Here is a 12,413-nt window from a genome sequence, read left to right as displayed (position 1 = left end):
TTTGCTTTATGGATTTTGAGAAGCAATGAAATTTCAATTACGAAAATAGCTGATCATTGCGAATATGGGTGCAAGCTTTCATAGAGTTCCATTTGCAGCAATTGGATACAAGAAACTATATATATATATATATATATATATATATATATATATATATATATATATATATATATATATATATATATTAAGAACAGATGTCTGGGTAAAGCAAATCAGGATTTTGAAGAAGTGATGATATTGAATAAAAGGGATTATCGGAAACAATGGTGGATAGATAATGTAGACTTGAAAGTCAGAAATATCCATATGATTAAAGAACTTTAGCATTAAGATGATTTGTATATCAGTCTACTAGAACTGAAAGTTAGATGTGATAATCGGGTGACTGTTATCTGGATAAATAAGTGTAATTCAAACAATCTTAATCTTTAGATATTTAAGAGAAGATATTTGCTTTTGCACTTAGATATATTTTGATTTCGACATGCCACATTCCTGGTAAGCATAACATTGCAGATAGATTATCCAGGATTAAATACGAAGGTAAAGGACAATCAGTTCAGAAATAAACCATCTCTTACCGAAGCTTGTGGCATATAAACCTTGCAGACAAGCATTTGTTTGCAATGCTTTTGCTTTCGATTGGCAGAGTCCAACAGAAAGTTCAATAGGATGAGGCAGATGCTCTTCCAATTGCGCCAATGTAGCCCTCGCGACCGTTCTTCAAAAAACTTTTTTTTAATGCTAATAGGACAATCCAGGAAACTGCCACACAATGCAGTATGTCACCCGAGGGACAAAGATCATTTACATCCAATGCGGAAAACGTTAACTAGTAGTATGGCCTATTTCAGGCAAAGTTATCAAAACGTTGGCATTCCTAAATATATTGCCGAGTTCATGTCCAGTTGTAGGAGATTAGGAACCAGAAAACAGTATTCCCATATCCACAGAGAATGGACTTTTGTTTTTGTCTGTCAAAATTAATTAATCCCAATTTTCCATCCTTAGATTTATTGACAAAGAGGCCAAACTATTCACCAATTTAACTCGAACAATTAATTAATCCCAATTTCCCACCTTTAGATTTATTGGACAAAGAGGCCAAACTATTCACCAATTTAACTTGGACAGTGTCTTTTATAAAAATGATAAGGTTAATTTTTATAATACAGAGTTGCTCAAAACTTCAAGATTAGGAAATCACTTGACTCGTATTGTTTTTAAGAAATATGAATTGTTTATATCTAATAAAACACGTTGGTCAGTCGACCTATGTTATCTCGATGGACTTTGGAAATTCTTTAAAAATCAGGAATAAATGTCTAGAAATGCCTAGAGGCATACCTCAACAAGTTTACCACAGCATAGACCCTGATAATAAGGTTATGAAATGTGTTGGTTGTACATGAGCATCGACTTTTGCCACGTTCTATAAGAAACCCATTGTTTAATATGTCGATGTGTTCATCTTTGCAGAACGTGGAACGTGGAATATAGTGCATTTGTAAGTAAAATTTGTTGCATTTTTCTTCTGGTATGTTTCCATTGACCTGACCGCTCTGATTCCTTAAACGAACCGTGACACATGTATAGATTATAAAGATTACAATAGATCTGATTTGAGTATATCTTTTCTTCTTTTTTAATACATACGACATAACACCCTGATATTACAACAATAACCTCTCCAGTCGAAACTCGAACCATCGTCATTGCAGGCACTCTAACAAATGAAGTACACGACCCACTTAAAGGTATTTAATCGTATCAATGCAGTAGTGTATTATTCCATCTTTCGTAAATTACAATTCCGATTTCAGATTTGAACTACCGAGTGCCCACTGGGTGTGTGTGTAAAACTTCGCTATTGTAAAGGAATCAAGGATTCCTTGTCTGATATTATATATATAGAATTAAGATCAAGATTTTATTTGATTTAATGTATTAACAAGAGAATAATTATTTAATTTCATTTAGTTTGTAACGTTGGCTACAGTGACGTTAGAGTTGTACGAACGCCCTACAAAAACGCATTGTTGTGAATCCGCGGAGCCCCGCTAGAGAGCCACGTGAGACGCCTTGTGCTGCTTACTTTTAAATTATTCTTGTTTTATGAAGATTTGGGCTACCCACACTGTGTCAACTATTTATACTGTTAATAATGTATTTTTCAGATGTTAGAGCATATGTTAATAAAAAAGTTGTGTCTTTTACGTGATATGTAACTTGAAATTATGTGATATAAGTGCCATTCCTATTGTACTCACATTTTTACCAAGCTTTATTTCAGTTATTTACCAAAGAATAATGTTTTGTTTCCTTTTCATTTAATGAAAGTATCTAGTCTTTAGTTATTGATCTTTTATAAAGTGCCTTAATTAACTCAGGAAATGTCATAAAATACTATAAGGAATAAGAAGTCATTTGTTTGTTTAATGTTTACAGATATGCTAGTCGTGCAGTATTTTTATAATTTTTTATTGATTTATTCTTAATATTTCTATCTCATATTGTATTAATAATATTTTATATTTGAATGATTCATTTACTTTATTTGTGTACAACTTATTATTTCCAAAACTGAAGATTTATTTTCTTACACTTTTCACCTCACAATCACGTGCACGCTCACGTGTATGTGTATATTGTCATCTTGCAAGTTGGATACACTGCTCATACCTACCAGCTTGTGAACATGACCATAAAGGTTTAACTGACTGCTAGTGTTTTACTGGAGGCAGTACAGCTATCCTATCACATATGAGGAAATGGGTAATGTCTCTGAAAGTTAGATACCTCCTAGTTACACACTCCTTCTAGTGGGTCGTGTAACTCATTTAGTAGAACGTCTGTCTTGTAGTTACCTGCCTGCAATGAAGAGGGTTTTCGAGTCCCGATCAGACAGATTATTTATTTATTATATCAATGTGGTAGTGTATTATTCCATCTTTCAACTTTGAATATCCAAACTATAGGCGGACATGTGGCCCTGTGACTCCATCCTGACTTACCAGCCAAATTGTATAAGATTTCAACCCTCAGACAATGGTATTTAAAGACGTATAAGACAAGGCTATCATTCCCAGAGAATAAGTTGGCACAGATACTGAATAAATGTAAGAAAGGTATATTACATATTTAATAGTAAACGCAGCATTGATAACCATAGGCAATATATATTATTAATAAATATAGCTTGGCTACACATAAACTACAATTCTCCCACCCTCCCTCTCTTCTTCACACTGACCCAACGCCTTTTTGAACGATTTCACTTTCTTCTACCAGCTTTCGCCTCCCCCCCCCCCTATTCCCTCTACCCCCACTCCCTAATCAGTAATAAAACCAAATACTTTCAAATATCACTACCAGAGCAATGATTGGAGGAAGCGGACCAAAAAGTCAGTACCAGAGAAATGCGATTTCATAACCAAAGTAATATAACAATTAAGAGGCTAAATTGAAAATATTCCTTTATCCCGAAGTCAATGGAACATATTTCATTCGGAAAAGATATGGTGTATCTATCACACATCTCCATTCTAGGTGATTTTTTTTTCTTTTCTTTTTATTGCAATTATGCTAATAAATTGTTGCACTTAATATGGAGGAAGTAAGAACCGGAAAGAAGATGGTGGTGAAGAGGCTCTAGATGCATGTCACTAAATTATGGTAAGTGCAACAACGTTGCATCATTGCTCCTAGCGAATGAAGTATAGTATCAAGAGATAAATAACACTGAGGATTTTAACTAGCCGATTGTATGATAGAAATACAAATATTAATTATGCTCTTGCATCTGCTAACAAAATATTGTGATGGAAATACAAATATTGATCATACTCTTGCAACTGTTGAAAATAATGCTGCAGCCTTTTTCAAATGTAAGCATGCTGTTCCAAACTGACAAAGGCTATTATTCTACATCGTAATTACGAAAACCTATGTAACTACACACTGAAACCCTGACAGCATAGCAGACGACTTATGACCTGAAAAGGAACTGAAGCTTAAATAGCCTAAGGTGAAACCGTACCATATCAGAAATTACGAAGAGCAGTAGTATCTTCATTGGCGGAACTCAGTCTGCTCTCAACCTGCATCGGTGCTTGTGCATTATCTTTATTTTTATTATTATTATTAACAGGAAATTATCATTAACAGGAAATGACAAGCTCAAAGAAATTAAAGGCGACCCATAAACCTAGATCAAAGGGGCGAGAACAGAGGGAATAAAGAATGTCTTAAAGAAACCATAAAATATGTAAGTCAGCTAAAATCACATCTATTGAAGTATAAATAATGTGCAGACATACTATGGAGACCCACAAAGGAAACTTGTCCAAGACACTGGAATAGCAACAGAAAGAGTAAACCTAAGTCCCAGAATGGTTTAGGTTGTAGTTGTAGTGGACAATGGTGGTTTCCGTACATCTTTCTCCTTATGTAAAAATGTTACTGGGACGATAGTGCTTTTGCCCAAGCCATTTTCCATTCTGTTAATTTTATTCAATACATACTTTCATTGGTAGTTTGCAATGAATCAAGTTTATCACCATCGAATCTATGAAGTAAAATCAGCAATCCTTATTAATGTACAGCACCAAAGATTACCTATTCCTAAAGATATGTTTTACGCCATCAGAAATATTACCCTCAATTCTATTTTTTGCACATTTTGGGTAGTTTATCCAGTTTCTTCAAAATAACATTGCAAATTGGTGTCAGTACTATGGAGCATAATATAGATAAAATGTTCATGGTGCACCTTTGCGACCTTTTTTTCTTTCTTTCTTTCTTCCTTCCTTTTTTTTATCTTTTTCTTTTCTTTTCTTTTTTTTTCTTTTTTTTCTGATAAGGATTGGCCAGCAACATTTTCCATGTTGATCTTTTGGCGAAAGTAGTTTTCCGTAACCAGTATACCACAAGTTAACAATAATGGCTATCTGAATAAGTATATTAACAAAGATTAGATCCTTTTGTGTGATTAGGCAAGAAAAGTTTGGCATAACCTCAATATATTGTTTCGTAGACGCCGTGGAACCATATCCATCACACCTTTCCAGATTATGTGATATTGTGGCTTAATTATGGCAGTGGTGCCTGCAGATAGAAAAGAGCTTCTGTCAGTTTCAAAACATTTATATGCATATAATTTATGGAGTGGCATATGTTGGTTTACACAATACTCGATGTCCCATTATAACCTGTACTAAGTTTCAATTCAATCCTGTAAAAAAAACTTTGCAATACTTTACCTGCCTTAATTAATTCACAGAGAACAGTTTTGGAGGACATTGCTGTCTCTTTGCACCATATCCTAAGGTATATCGGTCCTTTGATGTTATTTTTCTTTCTTGGGCGACTCTGCCATATCCCTTTATCACGCAGATTTCGCCTATTCACCTCTTCCTGGCACATAATGCTTAAGACGACATATAAGTCCTTCACTGATAGTCGGTCAGAGAGCAGGAACGCAATCTGAACAGGTGAACAAAACACTCAAAATTAAGACCATAACTTACGCTAAATATGTCTCATTATCTGCCACGATTTTTAGATTTTCATGTTTCTAAGTACTTACCTGTTTCATCTCATTTCACAGCTCGTATGGAAAGCGTCTTCGGCCTTGTAGGTTTATTTATCGCTTTCTCTCTCTTTCTTTTTTTCTCTCTCTCTCTCTCTCTCTCTTTTTTTTTTTTTTTTTTTTTTTTTTTTTTTTTTTTTTTTTCTTTTTTTTGACGCCGTGGTGCAGCGATAACGCACACAGCTGGGGGTCAGAGGTCGCTAAGCCTATGAGGTCGAAACCAGGCCACGGTCCGAGATTAGGAAGGGCATCCACTTGAGATGAAAGTTGGTGATGACAGATGATCACTTCTTAGTCCTTGCAAGCGAGTCCATGTAATTTCTTATGTCTTCTTGGTCATGCTGGGATCCATTGGCTTCAAGTCGTGGTTCCAAGGTTCTGTTTTTTGTTTTAATTATGCCTTTTTTTCTTTTTCTTTTTCTTCTTTTTTCGTATTCTTTTCATTTTTTCTTCGTTATCTTTTTTTCTTTTTTTTCTCCTTTTTCTTTTATTGTATTCTTTTATTCGTTTTTTCCTTTTTTTCGGATTCTTTTTTCTTTCTTTCTTTTTTCATATTCTTTTTTTTTTTCTTTTTTTCTTTCTTTCCCTTTTTTTCTTTTCTTCCATACACAAAAAGGATTTTCCGCTATAAATCACATATGATGGTGGTAATACTGGACAAGTGCTGATATACATTGAACATGAATGTGATTTTAAAGGTTAGAAGGGGCACCAAATTGTTAAAATGTTACTGGCCAACCTTATATATATCTTTCTGAAGAAAAAAAAAACAGATCCCTTGGCATATTGAACATTTTCTATTATCGTATTTTTCTCTCTTTTCTTTATTAAATGAAGATATCTATGTGTGTGCTTATGAACTGGATAAATTACCCAAGGCAGGACAATTTTCTTTATAGTAATTATAGTGAATATGCTGTGTACAATCAGGCCATTATCAAGACGCCTAAAATCCACTAGAGACAGCTGATCTCAAGCCAAAACGCTGTATGGTGGCAATCAGACAAATTCACTATGGCGTAAAGTTTTGAATTGAATTCTAATTTGTTATAAAGAAGAATTAATAATGCCACAGAGGATAGTTATATTTAGGTGATAGATGGTTTATGTGGAAAATGGTCATTTAGGGCACCTTCTCTTCTCGTGTTTCCATTTTTTAGAAATAACCATCATAAGGAGTTGGTCTCTTATTGAAGGAAAACGAAACCACGATTGCCCGGTGTTTTGGACTGTGATTTACCCTTTCTTGTCACTCTTACTAGAGAAATGTACAGAAAATTACGTGGTCATTTTAATACTATTCTTTAACTTTGTGTTGCGCTATCAATGACAGCCTAATAGATTCAATTAAACAACAAAATATTAAAGAAAGAAACACTCTTGTATCTCAGTAAATTGTCTTAGCCCGATAGTGATATATGAATTGCATTCTACAGCCTTTGTGCAGATGGAAACAGCCTCTGCATAAATCCCTTTTAAACTGATCTTTCGGCTTGCTCAGCCACTCGACTGCGCTGCCCGAGAGAGCTTCCACCGTTGCCAGATACTATTGTCTTCTTGGAAAGCAGACTAACGAGCTTGGAAACACCTGTGATAGTCTTGTTCACTATACCCTGGCCTGACTCTTCCCCATGAGCCACATCATGACATGTGCTTTAGTTCCTGTACTAACCCACCTTTCTGTTTATCATTGGACCTTTAGTTCCTTCCTTATCTACCTCATGTGCCCTTTTTCACTTTACCTCGGTCTTGACACTTCCTCCATTTTTGCATTAGATTCTCACTTCCTCGGTCTTTTCTACTTTTTCCCTTCATCTTCTGCATTTTATTTGATTCATTCCCCCTCTCCTGCATACATATTTGACCTCTTCCCTTTCTCCTGCATTCATGTTTAACCCCTTCCTCACTACCACCTCCTCTCCTATTCATTTTTAACCTTCTTCCGTTCTTGCACTCAAATTTGACATTTTCTTCTCCTGTATTTGTTCCCTACCTCCTCTCCCATAAACGTCTTTGACCACTTCCTCGTCTGCTCCTGCCTTTCATGAAGAGTTCGGCCCTTTCATAATTAATTAAGTTCAAGTGCAAAGCTCCTGTGTTCAAATATGATCCCTTTCTCTTCCTTGTATCCACATTTGTCTTCTCCAGCGAAATTTCATTTGATTCCCTTCATTTCTGACTTTTTCTGTATTCTTACATTCCCCATTGCCGATTTCCCATTTAACCCTGCGTTCACATTTGACCCCCTCTTCAACTGTTTTCTCATTTAATGATTCCTCCTCCTCTCTTGCTGTCACGGTTGTCTCTTTCCTCTCTAACCCCTTCCTTTCTTGCATTTTGTATTTGGTCCCTTTCTCTTTATCCTGCGTATTTGAACCTTTCTCCTCACTTATTTCAAGCACTGACCCCCCTCGTTCTCTCGCGATATCTAACCTCTTCTTTCCTGAGTTCACATTTGATAGCTGTTTATGTTTACAACAAACAGCTAGAAGTCATCGCCATCCCCCATTAGTTCTTAAAATACTATAATAAAAATATTGAATCTATTTGTAACTTATGGGCCTGTCTGATACGGCTGGAAGATTATTAAAAATATAAAAATGCCATAAAATGTACAAAAGCTACCAGTTCTAATATTCTAAATAACAACTTGTACATTTTTAACAGTTTTACCTATTAGTGATGTATATTTTCTATTGCTGCCATTGCTATTGTTTACAGTATGGGGATTGAAACTTATACGATGTTGTAAATCTACTGTCATGGATATACCTTTGTCCATTTTGTTTATTTTTTATTTAAGTCTGTCCTTTAATTCATTTTCTTCATTTACTTTCCTTCGCTCCAAGTAAACACTAATAATTACCACGTTTTTAGTAATAATTTGATGCCTATTTTTGTCGAATGTTATATTAAAATATATATGATTGAAATTAGTAAAGAGAGTTGATGTTCAGATTTTAGTCATTGAAAAGAAATCAACTTTCGTGGATCTGTGGAAAAGGGCTTTGTAGTTGCCCGGCATCGTGGGAGGAAGGCGGTTGTGTGCAATTCCCTTTGGTTTAAAAGCCGGAAATTCAGGTCATGGAGCCTTGTTTGCTTTTAAGTAAGTTCCAGTAAGATTGCTCAGATACTTAAGATGGTTTACATATATAATTAAAGGTTGGTCAAACTGTTTTAGTAAATATAAATGATATAAATGGAAATCCTTGCAACAGGTTGTTGTGGTTCAGTGTTGACGTCGGTAAGCTAGGAACTACGAATATTTGAGTCATATTCTGATATAATTTCTGCATATGTTCTATTTACAATGAAAGAATGTCTCAGTGTTTTCACATAATATTCACCTTAACAGGGTGATATTACAATCCTTCACATTTAATTATATTTTTTTCTACTTTATTGGTGGTGGATGCTATCCTAATTTCCTGTTTTGTTAAGTATATATTCTTTGATGAATGATCAACTTGTTCTTTAATTATTCTCTCATTGACCTCATGAACTACTTCATTTTCTAATCAATGTTGAAGAATAATTTGGTTGCACTACCCCATCTGGGTTTTGAATACATATGATAATAAGAAATACCCTAGATTATAGTCCTGGATGGAAGTGTCACACTACTTTTAAGATTTATATTATCTCTCATTCTTGTTTTAAAATATGCATGTAATTCTATTTGCCGTCAAGATATCTTACTATACATACATGTTCACTATTCCACCTTATCAATATTTGTGTTGATATATCACTATTGTGTCGTCTCTTCTCTATTGCAAGAGCTCTCTTCACCTTTCATTATCAAATGTCAAACAGTATGCATTGCGTCATAAATAGTATGCATTGGCTACGTCCTTCTGTAGCAATACGGAGAAAAATACCGATCATATGATTACGTTTTTTACGAATTCGGGGTTGAGGGGGGGGGGGGTCAACGGAGCGTATGTCCAGCCAGTTGTAAGTGTGAGCATTGAACTCTCGCGCCCTTGAAAATCACTCACATGGGGCACGACCTAGAATGGCTCTGATTAGCTTCGAATTACACGATGGAGAATTAAACCACCTTCGTCCTTTTCCAGATCAAGTGGTTAAACAGATTTACGTTCCACACCAGGCATTATACATGGCTCATCAACCTCTAATGGTAGCTGTATAAGCAATACAGACGACCCTAGAAACTCGCGAAGCCAATACGGCCTTTTCGGGTCGTGAAGAAGATTGGTCCTGTTATCTATGACGTATCGGAGCTGCAGCAACCTCATAGTGTTATGCGTGCCCATGCAAATCAGCTTAGGCCGTTTGTTCCCGCATCAGAGATAGACTTTGTAGAGGAGGGTGACCAGTTACCATATCCACTTGTGAACTTAGAGCGATCGAGTGAAACACTTACAGACAGTGAGAATGGGAACGGTGATGGTGATGAACTTGATATACATTTGTATTACTCCTGCTGTGCGAGAGGTGCGTGTGCATGCGTAATTGTTTATGAAAGTCTATTCATGGTCGTGAAAGTGAGTATATTCCGAAGTTCTTAAATTGATATTATACGAGCATTTATATTTCTTTTATATGAGTACTTTATATCTTGTTTCTCTGCGTGTGTCTTATCTTGCTCACTTCATTTTAAACTCTTACCTCATTTTAGTCTTGTTCATTCAATTTGTTCTTTTAACATAGAAAAATTAATTTGTAAATCGCTCAGGTGGCACAAGTTAAAGTTTTGGCAGTTCTTTCATGCTTGTTTCACCCAGCTCAAAATATGTGAATGTATGCTTATCTGTTGATTTCTATAACAGAACTATGTAATGGCACAACGCTCACAAACCTGAATTAGGCTATTCTCTGTGATTTGTGACACTGATTGCTTGAATCGTTCTGCCTAGCTTGGCGATTCCAGCCCCATGGAGGAATTGTAGTGTACCCTGAGGTCCAGCTGGCTCTGAATTTATATATACAGGAAAAAACTACTTACATGGATATATACGAATACCTCCTGAAATTACCAACTTCCATTCTCTATTAAAAAGTGCAATTCATTTTCTTTTTATATTTAGGGGTGACTTATTTTCTCGCAGTTTTATGTTTCTCTCCATATATATATTTTTTATCAGTTTTCACGCTCACGACTTGTTGGACATACGCTCCCGTTGACCTCCTCCCCCCACACCTGGAATTCCTAAACGTAATCATAAGTATTTTTCTCCGTATTTTGTGGTGGTGTTGGTACATGCACGAAAGAACACCCACAGAATATTTTCCTGTGACACGAGTGATATGTTATGTAATATGATTAATTAATAAATTGTTAATCAGTAATTAAGTATGATAATCCTATGATACAGTACAGCCAGTCAGCCTTTTCTGTAATATAAAGATAATTACCTGCACGGCTAGTAAATTCTATTTATGGTAAAATAAGATGTGCGTCTACATGGACATATTAACCTATATATCGAGTATGAGCAGATACATGAATACATGAATTATTGAGCAGAGAAAAGGATAATGGAAATTTAATTAGATAAATGAAAATGGTAAATTAATGGATCATCTACTGTGATAACATGATCAGTAAATATATTTGATGACAATCAATCGAAAACGTTGAAAAAAAAGGCCAAAAATACTTTCTAGTTTAAATGTACACTTATATTTGCGCATCGAACACACGCGACCAGACGTCGACGCTATAAGGTGTGTGTGTGTGTGTTTGTTTGTTTCGGGTACTCTGAAAAACGTGCCACGTGTCACTGACCAGCTCTTGTAGGCTCCAGTCCCAACAAATCAGCAGTGAGAGAGTAAGTCCTCTACGAGACTACTCTCTGCATGCGGTGACACTAGTTGGAGGACGGTCAGATGTTTAAGGGGCTTGATCAAGCCCGTAAGAAAAGTTGCCCCAGGTCTATCCGAGGCATCATCGTATGCAGGGTCAAAGTGAAATAAGTGACGGTAGAGATGTCTTCCTCGTTAGTTCCTTTCAACAGGTAATGCGAGAGCTGTCTTCCAACCTGCCACAATCAACAGGGCTTCTCGGGTGTCAGTATCAACTCTTTTAGGCGCGGGAAAGCCGACGAAGGCCGATGGGGTGGCCAAATAAGGTGCCCATCCGCTCTCATTGAACACTTAACGATGCTGAGCACCTCGAGATCTGGACAACAATGGGCCAATTCAGAAAAGAAGTGGTGGTCTATGCTCCAGCCCCTTCCAACCTGATAACCGTTAGACCCTTGAGCGTGCAGTGACTAGGGGCCTGATGTAGGTTGGGGACAATTTCACTGCAGACTTCCATCTCCAACAACTCCAGATTTTGAAGAGTGCTTGAAGCTGCATGGAGTGACCCACCTGTTCGGTTGTCCACTTTGACCCTTGGAGCTGGCTTACAAGTGTTTTATTGTGCTATTTTTGTATGTTTTTAGTCTTTAATTCATCCACCAATAAACTATCAATTTCTACCTGTGTTTCCGCTTATCCCTTTCAATGTGATTTACTTGAAAATAGATCTCCAGTCAGCTCCAGCTCCTGGTGGGCTCACCGGTGAACAACCAAACAGGTAGTTCACTCCACGCAGCTTCAAGTGCTCTTCAAATTCTGGAGGTGTTGGAGAAGGAAGATTGCAGTGGAATTGTCCCCAACCTACGATTAGTCTAAATCAGGATTGTGAGCGTTATGCCATTACATAGTTCTGTGGGAGAAATCATTGGGCAAGCTTACATTCACATATTTTGAGCTGGATGAAAGAACTGACAAAACTTTAACTTGTGATTTACAAGCTGATTTTTCAAAGTTAAAGTAACAAATTGAATGAACAATACTAAAATGAGGT

General features: G+C 36.2%; 1 protein-coding gene across 2 annotated transcripts; it reads right to left on the bottom strand.

Annotated features, from left to right (window-relative positions):
• Positions 1–206: 206 nt before the first annotated feature.
• On the bottom strand, positions 207–11,925 carry LOC113800168 (uncharacterized). Of its 2 annotated transcripts, none has more exons than XM_070114494.1 (3): positions 5,588–11,925; positions 5,266–5,484; positions 207–5,106 (listed from the first exon to the last, which is right to left on the bottom strand). In XM_070114494.1, the coding sequence occupies exons 1-3, from the start codon at positions 5,594–5,596 to the stop codon at positions 5,092–5,094; spliced, it is 243 nt and encodes an 80-aa protein (XP_069970595.1). In that variant the 5' UTR covers positions 5,597–11,925; the 3' UTR covers positions 207–5,091. The 2 variants fall into 2 exon arrangements, with proteins under 2 accessions (XP_069970595.1, XP_069970594.1); XM_070114493.1 differs by having other exon boundaries at positions 5,262–5,484; positions 5,588–11,905.
• Positions 11,926–12,413: the final 488 nt, after the last annotated feature.

The sequence above is a fragment of the Penaeus vannamei genome, chromosome 36 (assembly GCF_042767895.1).
Source record: "Penaeus vannamei isolate JL-2024 chromosome 36, ASM4276789v1, whole genome shotgun sequence".
Lineage (NCBI taxonomy): Eukaryota > Metazoa > Arthropoda > Malacostraca > Decapoda > Penaeidae > Penaeus > Penaeus vannamei.
The sequence above is the reverse complement of the archived record's forward strand: the minus strand, read 5'-3'. Positions and strand labels throughout refer to the sequence as shown.

Bases quoted from the DNA above. Each gene is read 5' to 3' on its own strand.
- LOC113800168 (XM_070114493.1), bottom strand. The intron at 5,107-5,261 runs GTAAAGTATTGC...TTCTATCTGCAG, and splicing joins CTGTGAATTAATTAAGGCAG to GCACCACTGCCATAATTAAG.